General features: G+C 32.7%; 1 protein-coding gene across 1 annotated transcript; it reads right to left on the bottom strand.

Moving 5' to 3' along the window:
- Positions 1–9,002: 9,002 nt before the first annotated feature.
- On the bottom strand, positions 9,003–19,585 carry Pex12 (peroxisomal biogenesis factor 12). Its single transcript, XM_072538784.1, has 7 exons — positions 19,363–19,585; positions 19,206–19,314; positions 18,918–19,099; positions 18,632–18,849; positions 16,106–16,253; positions 13,230–13,315; positions 9,003–9,265 (listed from the first exon to the last, which is right to left on the bottom strand). Exons 1-7 carry the CDS (start codon positions 19,480–19,482, stop codon positions 9,151–9,153), a joined length of 978 nt encoding a protein of 325 aa, XP_072394885.1. The 5' UTR covers positions 19,483–19,585; the 3' UTR covers positions 9,003–9,150.
- Positions 19,586–21,126: the final 1,541 nt, after the last annotated feature.

The following is a 21,126-nucleotide window of genomic DNA, read 5'->3' as shown; positions in this document are numbered from 1 at the left end:
TGTCGCAAATTATTGAAGAAACTTCTAAAAAGAATGCTAGTAAATTTGAAAACGTCTCACAAATGATTGAAGAATCTTCTAGAAAGAATGATGAGAATGTTTCTAAAAGATTCAATAAAACGTCTCAAATTATTAAAGAAGCAGCTAGACAAAATGACGAGAAATTCGAAAATGTTGCTAGAAGATTCGACGAGACTTCTCAAATAATAATTAAAGAAGTATGTAATCAAAACAATGAGATATTTGAAGAAGTTTCTAAAACATTCGATAAAGTAGAAGAGAAGATCAAACAGTTAGAGAGCATGATAACCAATACAAAAGTGCTACCACCGCAGTTAATACAGTAGCCTTAGATTCGGTAGTGAAAGAAGAATCACCTAGAGACGAAACGACACATCATATGAGATTCAAATTGCCACCATTTGATGGAAAGTCTTCTTGGTCCATATACCTTAGACAATTTGAAGCTATTGCGACAGCCAATCATTGGACAGGACAAGAAAAAGCTGTTTCCTTGACTGCTGCTTTACGAGGTGATGCTGCAGATATCCTAAGATCGATTCCTAAGGGTCAAGAAAAATGTTACCAGACCTTGTTTACTCGACTACATAAACGTTACGGAGAAGCCCATCTACAACAAGTCTACAAGGCGCAACTAAGAAGTAGAATTCAACGAGCAAGTGAAAATTTGCAAGAGTTTGAAGCAGATGTTGCTCGTATAGTGCGGTTGGCTTATCCAGAGGTACCAGACAACATTTTGGAAGAAATTGCTGTGGATACCTTCGTCAATGGGTTAAAAGAAAGTGAATTACAGAAAGCTTTACGACTAGCAAGACCGAAAGTTCTAGATGAAGCGCTCGCTATTGCCTTGGAACATGAAACAGCTAGTCAAACTTCACGGAGCCATCGAAGAAGGCGACGAACCAAACGATGAACGTCTGGAAGAAATGGTACGAAAAGTAGTTCGTAACACGATGCCGAAGAGACGCGAGCCCAGATGTTGGAATTGTGATGACGTAGATCACATTCGCCGTAAATGCAAGAAAATTATACAACAGTCGGAAAACTAGAGCGGGTAGACACCAAGGGGCAACTGCCGACCTCGAGAAACACTGCCCCCATAGTAACTGTTAACATTACGTCCTCCGGTGGAATTCATAGCTTGTACATCGAGGGTAGTATCAATAATATATGTAGATCGTTTTTGGTAGATACAGGTGCATCAAGAACTATTGCACGTCCAGAAGTTGTACGAGGCCATCTTAAATTATCGCCTGCAACAGTAAAGCTTAGAACAGCAACTGGTGAGATAATTAATACATATGGCGAGGCTAATATGTCAGTATCCATTGGCCAGACCACAGTGAAACATAGAGTATTAATTACAGAGATCTCCGACGAGTTCATATTGGGGATGGATTTACTAAGGAAAGTTGGGGCTGTATTGAATGTCAAAGATGGAGTTCTCGAGATCAGTGGTGAAAAGTTGCCGTTTCATGAAGACAAAGAAGATGTTATCGGCTTAATAACTACTTGTTACGTAACAATATCCGGTAATAGTGAAAAAATTTTGATGACCAGACCTGATGGTTACTGCCGAGAGGGAAGTTTAAGGATGGTCGAAGATGTGAACAATGCTGAGTTCCTAACGGCAAAAGCTTTGGTGAGAATTCGAGATGTCGTTCCTGTAAGAGTTATGAACTTAAAGGGAACTGCTATTAAGTTAAGTAAAAGAACTTTGATCGGACAGTGTGTTCCCGTGGCTTCGATTTGTTCTACGAATACTAACGAGAAACCATCGAAATCTAAGTATCCAAAGGAGCTTGTTGAGATGGTGATTAAAACGTGCTAAGGTCTTGATGACGAACGAACTAAAAAAGTGAACTCTATGCTGGTAGAATTTCAAGATGTTTTGCCATTGATAAGAATGATAAGGGCAAAAAAAGCATAGTAAATCATAAAATTAATACCGGAGACGCTCAGCCAATCAGACAACAACCTAGACGACTTCCATTTGCGAAAAGAGATGAAGCCGAAGACATCATCAAATATATGAACGAACCAGGGGTAATTTGAAACAGTCCATGGACATCACCAGTAGTGCTAGTAAAGAAGAAAGATGGTTCAACGCGTTTTTGTATTGACTACCGATAGCTCAATGCGGTAACTAAAAAAGATAGTTATCCTTTGCCTAGAATAGACGATACTTTGGATACATTTTCTGGTTCTCGTTGGTTCTCCACACTTGATCTGAAAAGTGGATATTGGCAAGTAGACATGGAGCCAGCTGGTCGTGAAAAAACCGCATTCTCGATAGGATCAGGGCTTTGGCAGTTCACAGCTATGCCTTTTGGTTTATGTAATGCCCCGGCCACATTTGAAAGATTAATGGAGGCAGTTTTAGGAGGTCTAACATGGAAAACATGCCTGGTTTATTTGGATGATGTAATTGTAGTTGGAAGATCCTTCGATGAACATACCAATAATCTGACAGAAGTCGTTCAACAATTGCGGGCAGCGAATTTGAAGTTAACTTCGAAGAAATGTCACTTGTTTCGACGAGAAGTGAAATACTGAGGACATATTGTAGCAAGTAATGGTGTAACAGCTGATCCTGAAAAACTTTCAGCAATTAAGGATTGGCCAGTACCAAGAGATAAACACGAAATTAGAAGTTTTCTTGGCCTATGTACATATTACCGACGTTTTCTCAAAGGATTTGCCAACATCTCCAAGCCATTAACAAAGTTGACAGAAGAAGGCAAAGAATATACATGAAGCGAAGAGTGTCAAAAAGCTTTCGAACAATTACAAATGGCGCTGATCAGTGCACCGATTTTAAGCTACCCTACACAGGCAGTAAAATTTGTGTTGGACATGGACACCGATGCAAGCAACAGTGCAATAGGAGCTGTTCTCTCCCAAATCCAAGATGGTCAGGGGAAATTCATCGCTTACTTTAGCAAAGTCTTGTCGAAACCAGAAAGAAACTATTGCGTTACCAGGAGAGAATTGCTAGGCGTAGTGAAGGCTTGCGAGCATTTCCAAAAATACTTGTATGGCAGAAAGTTTCTTCTTCGCACTGATTATGCTGCTCTAAAATGGCTCCTACAATTCCGTAATCCAGAGGGCCAGATGGTTAGAACGATTACAAGAATATGATTACGAGATCGAACACAGGGCTGGCAGAGTTTATTCAAATGCTGATGCCCTTTCGAGATGGCCGTGCAATGCAAATTGTAATCACTGCCTTAAATTAGAAGAACGACTTTGCCCCGTGAGACGAACCACCGTCATTAATGATCAATGGCAGCCTCAACAGCTATAAGAGACTCAAGCAGATGATCCATGTATAAAAAGAGTATTGGTTGGATGCATCGAAGTGAAAGACCTTCTTGGCAAGACATTAGTGCATGTAGTCCCGAAGTCAAGTGTTACTGGAGTCAATGGAATTGCCTAGTGCTAAAAGATGATCTTCTATATAGAACCTTTGAGAACGATGATGGTAAAGAATCTAAGCTTCAGTTATTGTACCTAAAAGTAAAGTGTCAGAAGTATTGCGTCAGTTACATGACGGTGCATCAGGTGGACACTTTGGTATTACGAAGACTCTGCAAAAGGTTCGAGAACGATTCGATTGGGTGAACTGTAAAGATGATGTAAGAAGATGGTGCCGGAAATATGAACTGTGTGCAACCAGTAATGGTCCAGTTGATAAAAAGAGGGCACCCATGAAACAGTACAATGAGAAGGCTTCAAAAAATGTTGCTATATACATGCCAAGTCAGTGGTACCTTATTGCACGAACAGCATGTACAAAGATTCCATACAATATTACTGAAATGGATGAATTTTACGATTTTGTTGAATTCAGAAAACATACTGGTAACGAAATGGACAAAAAAGAAAATGGAGCGTAGGACAAGAAGAAAAACGTTGTCAGTACATAATGACCAGCAAATGTTGAATGCTGAAAGTTTACCTATTAGTACAAAGAAATTAGAGAACTTGAAATATCTATGTAAATGATTGGTCACTTCGACCATGTACCATGACTTCTAAACAAAATAATGGAAAACCAAACTTTTGAAAAACTTCAAATAAGCTGTGACCAACATTTAGTTTCGAATCATTAATTTTTCTAATTTTCAGCACTAATTTTTCTGTATGATTACGCTCTTCAACTGCGTGATCACTAGCTCCACTATAAACTAATATGCGTTGAATTATCGCAGTAAGTTCTGCCAAGGTATACAGTTTGACACCATATTTGTGTCGTTTGCATTTAGGAAACTGACGAAAACTACATAAGTCTCCCTCTCCATAAAATCATAGATTCGTCCAAAGCTAATTTTCTTTCTGTTAAATCAAGATTTTCCATTCTATTATTAAAAAATATCCAACAATGAAGATATTATGGCCTGGACTAGTTATTGTCACTATTATTGTTAAAATGTAAGGTACACAACATTTATATGAAGCGATTTCGCCTTTTATATTGTCCAAAGACTGGAATACTAAATAAATGATTTTTCTTACAATAATTATTCAAACGACTAATTTTTATGGTTCCAGTAAGCCAGTTATGTCATTCTAAGCTGCAATTCTACTTTTCTCCGATTTACTTTATGAAAAAATATCAACGGCATATAAATTGCTATTTTCACATGCCAATAAATTGAAGTAATCAATGTGTATGTGGCAGAAACCTGCCACCCGCATTAACTTTCAATCCTAGTATTGATGTAAATGGTAGCACTGTAGCTTGTAGAATCTATGAAAACCATTTAAGAATACTTTGAGAATAATCATCATCAGTTTCAGATGCTTTTTGTAAATTGGGATCGTCTGACCGATCATCTTCATCAAATCTTTTATCACTTGAATCACTGTCGTCATCATGTGAATCTTCTAACATATGTAACAATTCAGCATCTGCATTGACTGGGAAGTTTTCTACCTACCTCGTTTAGAAGTCGAAGGTTGGCAATATTCATCACTCATCTTGAATATAATTTAAAATTGAGGTTTCCAGCCAAACACGTGCAATGGCTCACAATAAAATCACAGGACACTAAACACATCAAATACCTACTGAAGGCGTCGAAAATATTACTGAATGTATAGCCAAATAAACCGATGGGATTGGCTTATGATAATACAAAAGTTTATTGGAAATGCCATATAATCTGTGTTGGAATATCCAACATACTTTCTTGCAATTTGGTTTTACCCTTATACTTATTAGAATTGTTTACTTGAAACTTTCATACAATAGACTTTACAAAACTCACCGTTAGATCAATAGAATTCATTTATATATTCTGGTTTTGCCACATTTCTTTTGCTTTGATTTTCCCTCGATATGAGTCTAAAACATTTAGCATCTGCTCTACAATGTGTATACCAATGTTTGTTTTTCTAACTCGGTTGCGTGGCATAAGGATTCGCTGTTACCCACCGCCACCTATGCAACCAAAAAAATGATTTAAACAAAAATAAACTACATTAATTTGAAAGACAATATATGCAGTACGTACAAAGACCTATTAAGTAGCTTGAAATTATAATTGATCTGAATTTAGTGCTAGTCTAGGAAAAAAAACTAATAAATAGAACAACGTGAAAAAAAGCATTCGACTTACCTTTCAGCAGTTATCGAAATACACACTACGTTAGCTTGATGCGAACTAAAGCTACCTAAAGCAGTAAGGTGTTGCGTGAAACCGGCAATTATTTGAAGATCAGAGTTAGGGATAAAGTGCATAGGCAAAAAATGTGGCTGCTGGTTCACTGTGACCCAAGTTGTGAAAGCGTGAAAACTTTCACACAGAGTATTCATGAAAAGTTACTGTTAAATATTTAAACATTTTATATACGTTTAATTACGTTATATTATAAACGTTTATATTAAACATTATTTAGGAATGCTTTTAGAAAGAAGGCATATTTTTAAAATAGAAAATTTCAAAATTTAGTAAGTTTTATTGAATGTTTTTGGACAAGACAATTATTCAATGATATAATTTCGAAAATCGAAAAGTCTACAAAATTTAACGATAAGTCTTCAGAAAATTGAAATTTTTGTTTGAATATATTTTAAAAGTTTCGTAACTCATTTTTCTTTTCAAGTTTTAAAATTAAAAATTTAACAATTTAATATTTTAAAAATTAAATTTTTTTGTGAAAAAGACAAAAAAGAGCCAGTTTGCAAATCAAGAGCATCGAAATTTTATTAAGCGTGGATGCATAGTTCAGTAGCTTCGTTTCTACTTTTCCCATATTTGAGTAAATGGGTCTGTTGAGGGTGCTGGTGAACTACAGAATTATCAATACTAGACGAGCCTTCTTGTTTCTAACTCTTTCAGATAAGAAGTTTAACTTTGAACTTTTTTGTTTTAAATCTAAACTTATAAACTCTTTATTAATGACTGACTATATTGTACAGTTTCCATCAAACTGGTTATAGCCAATGCCACTGATGTATCAATATATTGTACATTATGTCAATTCTTCACTTAATCAATTTTACAATTCTCATTTAATTAACATTGTATATAGTATCAGCACTCTTACTTAATTAAGGTTATAGTTGTTGGCTTAAATTAATTTAATTTTGTTTTTAACTCTTGTTTTGTATTAGGTGTTCTAAGTTTGTTTCATATTGTTTTTAGATTATAGTTTTTGTTAGAACAAATACCTATGTGCTGTGCCCTGATGATAGGGCATATATGTATTGTAAGCCTCGAAATCAGTAGTCTAAAAATTACAAAAATAAAAACAAAAACTACTTAAGATTGTGAGTATTGAATCATCTCCTATACATTAGTATTTCAAAATAAAGCAAAAAATACAAAGAGGAACTAAGTGTGCAACCCAAGGTTGCGAGTGAGCTGTTCGACGTTAGGGGTGAAGTGCGTTGACTAAAACGGTATAAACACACAGACTTAACAACTAGATAAAAGCTTACACTCATGTTTAGTAAGTGGAACTTTCAGCTGTATGCAGGGCCGTTCCTGGCGGGTATGCAATGAATGCCCCGCACGCAGGCGCTAAATTTTAGGGGCGCCAAATATTTGGTTACCATTACAAAAATATTCCCACTTCTAAAACAAAAAAAGTCAGTGTTCAGTATTTCCCCAATAAGCGCTAAAGCAATCACTTCATCCGATTGCTATTCCCTATTATAATACCAAAATTACTAATTAAATTACCACCCTACAATTTTATTAGTGTCAGCATACGACGCGCCGTCTAATGCCGCTCGCCGCGTTTGAGTAAAGAATGTACTATTGATAAAGAGCAACAAAAATATTATGAAATTGAAAAACAGCGATGGCGTGGAATCATTAAAAGAATGATTTGTATTGTGCAGTATTTACCTGGCCAAAATTTAGCTTTTAGGGGTGACAGTACGAATCTTTATGAGACTAATAATGGCAATTTTTTGAAATTAGTTTAAATGATTGTTAAATTCGATCCAATTATGATGGAACACCTGAGCAATATTCGAAGGTCTAAAGGGTTGTGCCGAAATATGCCTCATTACCTGAGCAATCACTTCCACAATGAATTAATTCATTTATTGTCAAGAAATATTCAGAAAGAAATCCTGAGTTGCCTCAGAACAGCAAAATATTACTCAATTATTTTGAATGAATCTCCAGATGCTAGCCATGTTGAGCAGCTGATGGTCATAATTTGCTTCGTTTATTGTTCTCCATATAAAGTCAAAATTAGAGAACACTTTCTGGGTTTTTTCAAAGTTTTAAATACTACAGGAGAAGGGCTCTTCAATTTTTTAAAAGAAGAAATATTATCAAAATTTAAAATAAACCTTGATGACATGAGGGGTCAGAGTTGGGACGACAATGGGGCAAATATGTCTGGCAAGCATGTGGGCCTTCAAGCTCAAATTCTAAAAATTAATCCCAGAGCAATGGTTTTGCCTTGTTCAGACCACACTTTTAATTTAAGTATCAATGATGCAGCTAAAATTTCGTATGAGACTGTAGGTTTTTTTAAAATTGTTCAGATGTTCAATTTTTTTTTCTGCTTCGCCCTACAGATGGGACATACAGAAAAAAGTGATGTAGAGCAAACATTTCCATTATTAAGACAAAGAAAGACGAAGCTTCAATTTTTGTATGAAGGTACAGATGAAACAGTATTCGATCCAAAACAAAAATTTAAGATCAGTTTTTACTTTCAAATTTTGGACACAACAATTCAATCCCTACAAAGACGCTTTGGGGGAATAGATAAGTGCCACGATTTATTTGGATTTTTGGGTAATTTTCAAAATCTAGATTCTGATGTGATTAAAAGATCATGTATGGATTTGGATTTAGCTTTACAAATTCAACATGAAGGAAACGTATGCAAAGATATTGATGGTCTTGATTTGCATAATGAAATTCTGTTATACAAAGTTCTTAACCCACTCACAGACTCTACCAAAATTTCGGATTTGCCCATAGATATTTTAAATTATATAACAAAGAAAAATTTACAATCCTTGTTTCCAAATCTATTTATAGCCTTGAGAATATTCCTGGCCCTTCCAATTTCGGTGGCATCTGGCGAAAGGAGTTTTTCAAAGCAAAAGCTCATAAATATTAGTATTATGTATAAATAAAATTTGTGAAGCCATTGATCACAATGAAATGATTAATGAGCTTGCATCTGTGAAAGCACGACGTGTCATGTTGTAATTCCAATATTTGTTATTTAATTATTTTTCACTTGGTATATACGTATTATTTAATAAAGTTTTTTCGCATTGAGAGTATCTCCTTTCCGTTATTGTTTCATGTTATATTGCAGAATGTCTTATTAATTTGCGAATTGAGTGTTTTCTTTCTTACTGTTAACTTACATAATATTGTTTTAAAATGACCTTTTTTCTTCATTTAATTTTGAAAATAAAACCTTTTTCACCTGCACGCAGGCGCTCACTACCCTAGGAACGGGCCTGGCTGTATGCAATAATACAACATATAAACAATATAAAACCTTTTATTATTTTATACCTTATACAATATATAATTCTCTTTACCCTAAGAGATACTTTAACATTTACAAATACAACTAAAAATGAATCACATTGTCATGTGTGCGCCCTTACACACATTTCCAGTCCTTGCATTACTATGAACTAATGTATAATCTGACAATATCAAGTGGTTTGGCGGGAAGATTTGTTATTGGACACGTCTGATGCTCGTTTAGGTGCCTTAGTATACAGCGGAAGCAAAAGATATACCTGAAAAAGAAATGTAAGTAATTATTCAAGGACTTCCGTTTTATGCAAAATAATACAAACAGGATTTCATCTTCTTGAAAGTTAAAGTTACATAAATTTGTTATTTCCTTATCAATCCGTTGCACATCCACTATGGACGTGTCATTTTCGGACGCAGTTGCCGTATATAGTCGAGTTGGTAGAGAATTATGAAATAAAGAAAAGAATGTTGTTTTGGGTTTGTTCATATTACAAAAATATTTGTGATATTAATAAGAATTACAAATGACAACTGGAAATAATACCGAAATTTACTAACTTTCGTTTGCACTCAATATATTGCTTTTTCAATTACATTTACTGTAACTTATTGTTTTTTGAGTAATAAATATTTTTTCTAAATTTATTATTAGTTTATTGATAACTTATACTACTGACTGCGTCATGTTAGACTGGTCATTAATTACTGAATTATAAAAATATATTATTAAAACCACAGTTAATCTTTTCACAGAAGCCAACCTTATGCAACCCCCTTTACATTAGAGAGTATTGTGCGGAAGCGAACTCATAACTGATAATAATGTTCTATATAAGTCAAAAGAATTCTAAAATATTGTTTGTAGGGATACTGTTATGACGTAGAAACGTCATTGAAGACTTGCAAGGCACTTACAATTAAACTAGTGATCTTGCCGTCGCATGTGACAGGAGATCCGACCAATTGCCATCTAGTCACTCATTAACTTAAAAAAAAAAAATAAAAGCGGCGCGTGGCACTTGGGGAGTGCCGACAGGAGTGAATACTTCTTATATTATTACTATGTGGTTTAATGAAATTTTACGTCTGCTTATTACTCAATTGTTAATATTTTTTATAATAACACCACACATTTAGGTTCTTTAAAATTTAAAAATCTTAATTTTTTACTTTAAAAATTTTGTTTAATCATTTTAGTAATTTTTAAAATTTATTAAATATTATATAGAATGTATCCTACATTTACATTTTCACTATTATCTTGTATTTATGTTTAACTAGCGGACCCGACAGACTTCGTTCTGTCAAATAGATTTGGAATGTGGCAGTTTATTTCTTTAATTGTCCTGAACAGAAGCGTCACCATGATGATAGGGCGGTGTGTGAGGGTCAGCTCGGGTGACCTAAGTATCTTCGCTTCCACGAACTTTGGCCACCCTTTTGGATCCACTAAAAACCTCGACTGAGGTGTCTGCCAGAGGGCTTCAAACTAAGAGGGGAACTAAGGTTCAAACCTGATTGAAAAATAATCTAAAGGGATAGTGGGAACTTAAATGTGACAAATATTTATAAACTGGGTGACAAAACATAGAGATAATTAATTATTTATTATTATTATTATTAACATGGGGTTAATAACCGATGTAATAAAGAATTATGAAATAAAACGTACGGAAGTATTTTCAGTAATCGCTTTATTGTAAATCAAGTGAATCATAATTGTTAACAAAAATCTGTTTTATTTTTATTGTAGTGCTTTCTGATATACAATGTTTTTTGTTTGATTACCTCGTGAATATACAAACAAATCTGATGGTTTTCCAACACGGGAACAGGCAACATACAATTGACCACGTGAAAAACATGGGTCTTCTAGATTAATAACACAAACACCTAATGATTGCCCCTGTGACTTATTTATGGTCATAGCAAAAGCAAGCCGCACTGGAAAGTGTAGTCATTTAAATTCAAATGGTACATCAGTCGGAATCATTGGGATGCGTGGTATCAAAACGTCTTCTCCTTTATACTTTCCTTTCAGTATAGTTGCTTCTATCACGTTGTTCAATAATTTTTTTTATCGCTAACCGTGTGCCGTTGCAAAGACGCGTTTGGTTGATATTTCTCAACATTGTAACTACCGATCCAATCTTTAATTGAAGATTGTGAGGTAGCAATCCTGGTAAATCCAGCAAGTTTAAAAACTCAGGCGGATAGTTGACATCACCTTGGCTAGTAGCCGAATCAACTGATTTATATATCCTCAATTCGCCTATAATTTGTTCTTGAATTTTGAAATTTAATTCATTTACCTCTATGTTTTTTGCAGCCAATATAGCCCGTTTGCTAAACCAATCATGGTTTCTGTAATTTTGAGCAACATCTGGAAACACCTTTTGAATAAATTAATCTTTTGATCGAGTTAACTGACAAAAACTTTGAGGAAAGTTAACGCAACCAGTCAAGGTGTCTATAGGAAATTTGCCATTACCAATGTCAATGAGTTGTTTAGAGAATATATCTTCAGATTGGTCATTTTGCAACTCGACGCGCGTATTCTTGCTTAAGTGTAATACCTTGACATGTTTCCACAAATTGACAGGTTGTTGTTGTCTGTGAAATCTCTACTTTGTCTGTGAAAGAAAATATAATCAACGAAGATATAACACTACGTTTTAGTTTTTTTAACTTTTTTTAAATTTGATATGACGACAACTCCTTTAAGCCAAAACAATGTTGTATGTGTATAGTGTATATTAAATTAATAATAAATTAATTATTAAAGATAATAAACGCTTTTTAACGCGGTTTGTTTGACAGAAACTAAAACCAAAGGAAGAATATTGCGAGGAAAATCAAATCTATAGCTCTTATATTTTTTGACTTTTCAATTTGGTCGGGCTCACGATATTATCACTTTTGTGTGAACGCATTAGATCCTCCAACGCGATCACGCACACACACGAACGCGCACACATATTTGATTGAATTTGAACTTTGTGCAGCGAGAATATAGCGCAAATCGACTCTTCGACTTAGGAACACACCTACATTGTTTAGACAACAGTGAGTGCTTGTAATTTAATATAAACTTTATTGAATAGCAATCAAGTTAAAATTGACTTTACATTTAGTTAGAAAATATTTGTATGGGAAAAAGAAAAGGGCTGTTTTAGGGTTTTCTCGGAAATTATTCGAACTTTTATCGCCGTAAAAACCATCCTTAGACTTCAAAGAACATTAAAAAAAAATAATTATTAAGATTGGTCCATGCGTTGTTGAGTTATGCGCTTACCAACACATTTTGCGATTCATTTTTATATTATAGATAACTTAATTTTGATTATCATTACATTTAATTCTATTTTATTTAGTTTTTCTTAATTTTATTTGATTTTGTTTATTTTATTTAATTTTTGTTTAACTTTACTTAATTTTGTTTAATTTTATTCAATTTTATTTACCTTTAGTTAATTTTATTTAATTTTCATTAATTTTATTTCATTTTAATGAAATTTAATTTTATTTTGGTAAAAGTTGACGTTTCTTAAATGTCATTTTATTTTTATAATAAGTGTATATGTACTTAAATATAAGTAAATCTTACCTTACAGTTACAGTAACCTATATTTTTAGCAATTTTGCAAAAAAATTAATTACCGATGAAATAGTAAAATTTTCGAGTAAGGATATTTGAATCATCAATTTTTTAGAATTAATTAGCAATAAATCAACCGTAACGTTTCAAGAACAAAATATGATTGAAATGTGAGATGTTGGTAATTCAGATTTCTTTCTTAGGTGGCTTAGTTACCCTAGCGGACAAACAGTGTGACTTGTCGTCCTAGCCTTTTATATAGATAGATGTTTTCTATAAATGTATTTTTATTATATTGATAATCTGTTCTATATTATATAAGTCAAAATAATTTTAAAATATCGTTAGGTAATTTCTAAGTGGTTGGTGGAAATTTGACGAGGAAGAAATGTCCAATAATTTTTATTGGAATAAGCAACAATTTTACTTTAAAATAAGTTTATTTTGAAATTTCAAATTTCCACTAGGGAAATCGTTTCGTTTTCCGAAGTGGAAATTGAAACGTCAAAATAAACTTACAAATACAAATAAGCGGTAGAAATATAATTTTTGTGATGTTTAATCCAGTGAAACGCTATAGAAAGAAAAAATACCACCTTATATTAGAGAGTAACGTCAAAACTTACCCTGAAACTTGAAGTACAGTGGGAATCATCCATGATTTTAAGCATATGGGACACTTTCCTTCATACTGTTTCGCTTTGTTATCAAGCTAAAAGCAGAAACAATTAGTAGAAGCTAAGAAAATAATGTACAAAAAAATATTTTATGTAAATTACATATAGTAATTTAAAAACTATTTAAATATTTATATAACATAACGAACAAATACACATTGCTCATTGGCTTAGGAAATATAGCAGACAAAGTGGCCAAATCAAAATCTTTGTAATTAGGTTAGCCATGAAAAATTTATAGAAATTACTTTTGAGTTCTTTTGATTGACTTTTGAAGTTGATTGACTTTTGAAATAAGAGCGAAGGGGCGCAGTGTATAGTGGAACAAAATTAAATGAATGTTTTGCTTATGACAAATAATAACCGAGTTAAGTGTACGAAAGCTCATTAGAATCTGTATTTATTGGAGATTTGCTAAAAGAGCTAAGATAAAACTGTGTATTGATTTCTTCATTCATTTTAACAACAGCAGTTCGTGTATTATAATACATATTTGGCATATAATAATGGAAATTGATCTAGATATAATAGACACAATCAAAGCCAAAAGACTAAACTGGTATGGACACCTGCAGAGAATGCCTGAAAATAGATGACCAAAAAAGATAAAACAATGGACTCCACCCACTAGAAGAAAACGAGGTCTACCAAGACGGTCCTGGAGAGAAGATGCAATGACCGCCAAAGATTTACTGAAGATTGCTTCAAAGAAAAAAGAACCTAGGATGCAACCATTAGATATCAAATTTTATCAATATTGTAGGGGGTATGTAAGAAAATATCAATTTCACTCAAACGTAAAGTACCTTTATATTTCACAGTATCGAAAATTATTATAATGAAAAGTTGTTTGCAATTGAAAACTATGTTTAATGTGCAATTAAAAATAATAATTTATTTATTTCAACGGTAGAACCATTTACAATAAATTACAACAAATAGTAAAAAGTAAAGATTATGTACAATAAACATCAAAACAAAGAAACAATTAAACAGTACAAATTTGTACATTAAAACAGTATTTCAAATCACAAAAGTTAAAAAATATCACATATTAAGATTAATAAATTAGACTTTTAAGTTGCCTTTTAAAAACATTAATGTTTGGACAGAATGGGTCCAATAGGTGGCCATTACAAGAGCTGAGCATTCTCGACAAGGGAAAATGACGAGCATAATCAGTCCTATGAAAAAGAATATAAAAGAGGCAGTGTGTTGAGTTGTATGTATTGTGTTAAAGTTTACATTGGCTGATAACGGGAGACAATTAATACCTTTGTTTAGAATTTTAAACAAAAATAACATATCAGCTCTTAAGCTGCGGTTCTTCAGTGTAGAACTGTTAAATTGAAACATACTTCTTATATTAATATGCGCTTTAAAAGCTAAAGATCTTAGAAACTTCCACTGAACGCTCTCCAATCCATCAATGTAGACTTGATGAAATGGGGACCAAACAACAGAGCAGTATTCAAGACCTGAGCGTACCAGAGAGCAATACAATAACTTGAATACAATAGGTGAGAGATCATGACTGTTACGATAAATAAAACCAAGATTACGAAATCCGGTTTTCTTAATTTTAAGAAAATGGCTTCTAAATGTCAATGCACGATCCAATAATACACCCAAATCTCTAATCTCAGTAACTGCATCCAAGAGTACATCATTAAGAACATATCTATTAGCTATTAGATTATTTATACGAAAAAATGAAATACAAGAACATTTAGTTGGATTTAAACTTAAACCATTTCATTTTGACCATAAACATATTTAGATCATCTTGCAAGGAGACCCTTGTGGGACACCAGAACAACAATGGAATTCTTTTGAAATATAATCGTTAATTATATTATATAAGAACTTGCTGTGTACGTCCCATCAGAAAACTTTTAATCCAATTAACAATGGGGTCACCAAAGCCAGATGCATGAAGTTTGTGGATCAAAAGGTTATGATTAACCTGGTCAAAAGCCTTTGAGAAATCAGTGTAAATGCTGTCGACCTGAATTTTATTCTCAAATGCACCCAGCAAGTATTGTTTATAATTGACAAGGTTTGTTACTGCTGACTTTCCTTTAGAAAATCCATGTTGTTTATCAATAATTATGTTTATGCAAGCCCATGTGAGATTTATCGATACCAATTTATCAAGAAGTTTCGGGATTGTTGACTGATTAGTTATACCTCTAGAATTGTTAAGACACTCACGATTGTCAGATTTATGGATAGGTAATTACTATTTAAATGGGAATAAGCCACAATTAAAGATTAAAGTACGTTTATTGACGTTCCAATTTCCACTTCTGAAATTTCCGAACTTTCTCAATCGTTTTTTAAGAAGGATTGGATAAAATACAAGAAGTCAAAAACCTTTTATTAAAACAAAATATGTAAATCTTGTGTGTAGTCTATTATAGATTTCATATATCTATATGAAAATACATTTATTAAACAAGGTATCACACTATGGATTATAGAATATGAAGATATTAAAAAAAAACTTAAGAAAAAGAAGAAACTGATGTTATAAAATATACAAATAGATAATACAGGCAGACTACAATTTCAGTTCGTAATTTTAAATAATTGTATAAATTCTGGTTCGAGCTGTAAAAGTAGTCCAGAGATGGAAGCCCCAAGGAAACAGAACAAGAGGAAGGCCCCGTAAAAGATGGATAGACGACGTAGAGAGGGATCTTAAAACCATGAACATCAGGCAGTGGCGAAGGAAATTATCCGAGCAGGCCAAGACTCACAAAGGGTTGTAGCGCCATTAGAAGAAGAAGAAGAAGAAGTATAAATTCTGGTTCTATACTTACAGAAGGTGCTGGAACACTTGGTAAATCTGTTACATTAAAATTGCTTTTTTGAGAATTCCACATTTGTAGAAACTGCAAGAAAAAGGCACCTACTTCCAATGTTGTGGATACTCCATTTCGTATTAAACCAAAACTTATCTGTGATAAACTAAAAAACAATATATTATTTATAATAACCATATAAATGGAAACTAAACAACATTTACTGTTGTATATCAATTTCTGTTTTGTTGACATATACACTTGAGTGTATACAGTGTGTCAATTTTAAAAAAGTGTCAAAAAAGGGCATTATGAACTTTGAAATCATCAATTACAAAGTTAATTTCTTGATTTTTCAGTATTTGATATGACCCTTCATTCTAATTACACTTTCCAATTGATTTTGCATGGTTCAGATGACTTTTCTAATAAATTCTTCAGGCAGTACTTCCCATTCATCATTAAGCCCATCTCACAATTCCATTATGCTGCCTGGTGCATAATTTCTGTACTGGACCCTTCGTTTAAGCTCATCCCAAACATGGTGTATTGGATTAAACCGGGCTCAATGCAGGCCAACTTCCAAATGCCAATCTCAGTCAGATAGTTGGTGGTGACTCGGGCAGTATGGCATCGTGCATTAAAATAAAGGCATCACCAATAAATCCGGCATATGGAACCACATGTTTCTCCAAAATGTCTTTGATGTAACGATCGGCTATTAAACCCCCTCCAGATCCTCCACCAGGCATGAAAACTCGGTTTTTCCATCCATGGAAATGCCCGCCCAAAACGTACAAGAACCACCTCCATATGACACAATTTCTTGTATACAACATTGAGCAAATCACTCTCCTGGCTTTCTATAGACTAGGCGCATTTAACACCAGTCAAATGTTGATTTCTCAAGGATTTCGATACAAGAAATCAAACATCTCTCCCACTCTCTCTCTCTCTCTCTCTCTCTCTCTGTTGTTATTTGTTTATGGTATCCTCGTTGTCAGCGAACATAATCATCAGTATCTTGGTACTGATAATACACTCTGGACACAGCTGATTGGCTTAAATATAGTAGATTGGCCACGGCCCTCTAGCTCAGGTCTTTTCTCAATAATGTATTCTATGTGTAGCATTTTATTTGTAATATTTCATCCAATTCACCCAAAAACAAAACTTTCATACAACTCAATAATGAGGTTGATGATTGAACACTAAATATTTTTAAATTGACACTTTTTAAATTGAAACAGGAGACATATTTTTGCAAAGTAATTTTGAGTCGATTATTTTACACTCAAGTGTATATCATATACTGAAAAATTGCATGAAATTTGTCTATTTTTATATAATTTACATACTATTTAGTCAAAAACTAATACACACTTTCCTCTAGAAAGCTTTCTGGAAGTGAATACTCCACTTGTTGTTTATTTTTACATCTGTATGGAAGTAATATTCAAAAATTTGTTGCAGCATTTTAGTTTTACAAAAGAATTTTAGGTTATCTGTGTATAATAAATAAGTAGAATTTGTCAAATAACTTTAAATTTGGATGAAAAATAAATTATAAAGAAGTGGCATACAATGTGTGCCTTGTAATAAACCAGAAATCATTCTTATATACACAAATATAGTAACCAAAAATTCATTAATCAAAGGCTTATATTGATAAACACACACTGCCTTTCACCAAACACTTCTATTAACCACAAAATAAGACCCCAATATTTTAGGAATATCTGACAGTCTATTTCAATCACTTCTAATTAATGCCTAGTTAGTTATAGTGTAAGGAAAATATATTTTGAGTGGCAATAAGTCTTGTAAAGTCATTTAAGAGTCCATAAGAAAAAAAAGTAAAATTTCTCAGCTGTCACGGGTTTAGAGTTGTTGCTACTGATTAAAACTAAATTAGTTAAGTTCTCTCATCACTAGATCAATCCAAAATATATGAAAATGGCGAGTGGTATCACTGCATAAAGGAAAGGACTCAATGCAACTTAAAAATAATTGAAACAGCCTGTAACTAAAATACTTCTAACAGCCTTGTCAAAGATCTGAGAATCATGTGTAAATTTGCAAATTGTACAATTCTTTGGCTCATCAAGCTACTAGTCTATATTCTTTGCTACTAGTTTAACAGGCAATTTGGTTTGTAAAAAAATTCAAGCACAGTGCCTGCTACTATTGACTTAATTACAGACATATACAACAAAATAGAAAAAAGAACAAATGTTATAAGTAGGTATAAGATGATACATGATACTAATCACATTACAAATAAAAGCTGCAGCAGTATGACGAAATATTATAAACTAAAAAAAATATGTACAGTATCTCAGTTATCACATAAAATAGTTTTTGAAGCATGTTAGAAGCTATAACTTTCCACTTGAATATAAAAATATATAAGTATCCCAAAATATTGTATGCAACAATGTATATATTTAATATTATTTATCATATACATCAACCAAATTGAGATATAAAATGAATTTATAATAAGCCTTTCAATTTGATAAAGTTCTGCAACTAATTAGTTACCTTAAACTGCCTTTGAATAGTGATGTCCAAAATCCTGAGTAGTCTTCAATATCTTTATTGTATACTAATTTACTTTCTATTAATTGATATATTGGTGTCTGATATTCTGTGTTCTGTGCCATATATCTTATATAGTTATGTATTGTAAGTAGCCCATACATTAATTCAAATGTGGAATGTGCAAATAGTAATAGTTTTTTCACAGTGCCTTCAAAATCCTACAATAAAGCAAATCTTTTAACACCTATCTTATCTATGTTTGGTTTTTAATTTACCATTTGCATACCTTTCGTATAGAGCCTTCAGCATTTTCTATCCTTATAATAGCTACTTTTTCATCTATTTTCCTTTTAAAATAAGGAATACCAACTAAAAATATTAGAGACAATTCTCTATGCCTTTTGGTTATGGCATCACCATTGGAAGATACTCTTTTCAGTCCATAAAAGTTTTCAGCAAATGATGCATCTACAAAATACCAAAAACTGTCCATAACTGCCATCAAATTAATAGCTTGATTTGCTTTATACATAAGGTAACACGTAACACAGTCACTAAAACCTAAAATATTTACCATAATGAGCTAAATAATGATATTGTAATAAACCATTTAACACAACAAAAGTTTCTTCGAAATACTTATTTAACCATCCAAATTTTTGCGGAATATTTGTCGAAAGCACCTAAAACAAGTCATTTAGTACAGAATCACTAAGAAAGTAAAATTTTACCAAAGCAAGTCTTTGTAGAGCTGGATGCAAGGTTTCATTTAGGGAATGTTGAGCGATAACTTCTAATATGCTTGGTGTGTCCTGATACGTAAATGTAAAATTTGCAGCATGTTCTGCCATAATAATAAATATTTATATTATTTAAAATTAAATGTTTATTTCGTAAAAAAAAGTTAGGTTAGGTGTTTCAGTACAAAAGTCAAAACAACATAATGATATTGATGATACCAACATTGGAATTTCATTGATTTTCAATACTTGTTGGCAACACTTTCAACAATAAAGTTAAAAATGTCCATTTTGTACATCCATATTTCATCATTAGATGGCGCTACAGCTATTCAAAATCTTTCACCCAAAGTCACAATATCCTTTCTCGTACTATGAGTACTTTTTTTTCACAGTCCTATTCGTACTTATACAGTTTTGATACAATTCGATACTTGAAAGGATTAATGACTATTTTAATGAAAATAAGCCACAATTGAAGTTTAAAATAAGTTTATTGACGTCTTAAAAAGACTTCGGAAATCGCTTTCAAAATAAAAAACATTAATAACTTAAACGAATTGTTTTTTGTTACTTGGTGAAAAATTCTTCCAATAATTTAATTTTTTCTGACTCATATTGACAATTCAGACATATTATACATTTTTTAAAGTAGACGACTTTAAAATGATATAGCCGAATTGCATTCCTGGGACGATTTTATTGTAAGATAGTTCATTCGATTACTTGAAATCAACTTTAACTTAAGAATATCCGTCAGAAAAAACAGCATGTGATTCGTCTTTAAAATATCTTATATTATTTCTGACGGATAACCTCAACTTAAAGTTGATTTCATGTAATGGATCAACAATCTTACAATAAAGTCGTCCCAGGAACGCAACTCGGCTATATTGGCAATATTATTTTAAAGTCCTCTGCATTAAAATATATAATATATGTCTGAATTGTCAATATAAAGTACCTAGTCAGATAAAATTAAATTATTAGAAGAATTTTTCACCTAGTAACAAAAAACAAAACTTGTTTAATTTATTAATGTTTGTATTTGGAAAATGATTTCCGAAGTGGAAATTGAAACGTCAATAAACCTATTTTAAACTTCAGTTGTGGCTTATTCTCATAATTCTCATAACTCAGCAACAAAAAGCAATACGGACTCTTTATTTGATTTAGAAAACTTCATCTAGAACACATTTTAAAGATATTTAGTGGTGTTTCGACTATGACAAATAGTTAGGTAGGTATATTTATAAAATTTCTTAACTATTTCAGATTTAACAAAAGCTTCCAATATTTTTTTGATAGATGAGTGGAATCCATTTGCAAATGACATAAAACTGCAACTTTAATACCTTAATTTTGAACTAGACGACTTCTCGTTAGATGTTGTTGACTGAATCTGATCATAATTGTGGCGAATAAATAAAATGTTCTTTTGTTTCTATTTTGTATTCTTAAACATCTGGAAAAGAGCCTCCTAGAGTTAAAGAAACTTGGTGGTAGAGTGATGAGCTGCAAATGAAGGTTAGAGAAAAGAAAGAAGCTAGAAAGAGGTATGACATGTCTAAAAGAGAGGAAGATATGGATATATAAAAGGTGGCAAAGAGGGAAACAAAGTCAACAATAGATCGTCTGCACAGCTGTATGAAGACTTGGAAACACCCGAGGGGATGAAAAGGTTATACAGCATTGCTGAAGGAAGGGACAAGTCATCAAAGAACTTGACCCACGTGCGGCAGTGGTATCAAGTAC

The sequence above is a fragment of the Diabrotica undecimpunctata genome, chromosome 7, assembly GCF_040954645.1.
Source record: "Diabrotica undecimpunctata isolate CICGRU chromosome 7, icDiaUnde3, whole genome shotgun sequence".
Classification (NCBI taxonomy): domain Eukaryota; kingdom Metazoa; phylum Arthropoda; class Insecta; order Coleoptera; family Chrysomelidae; genus Diabrotica; species Diabrotica undecimpunctata.
The sequence above is the reverse complement of the archived record's forward strand: the minus strand, read 5'-3'. Positions and strand labels throughout refer to the sequence as shown.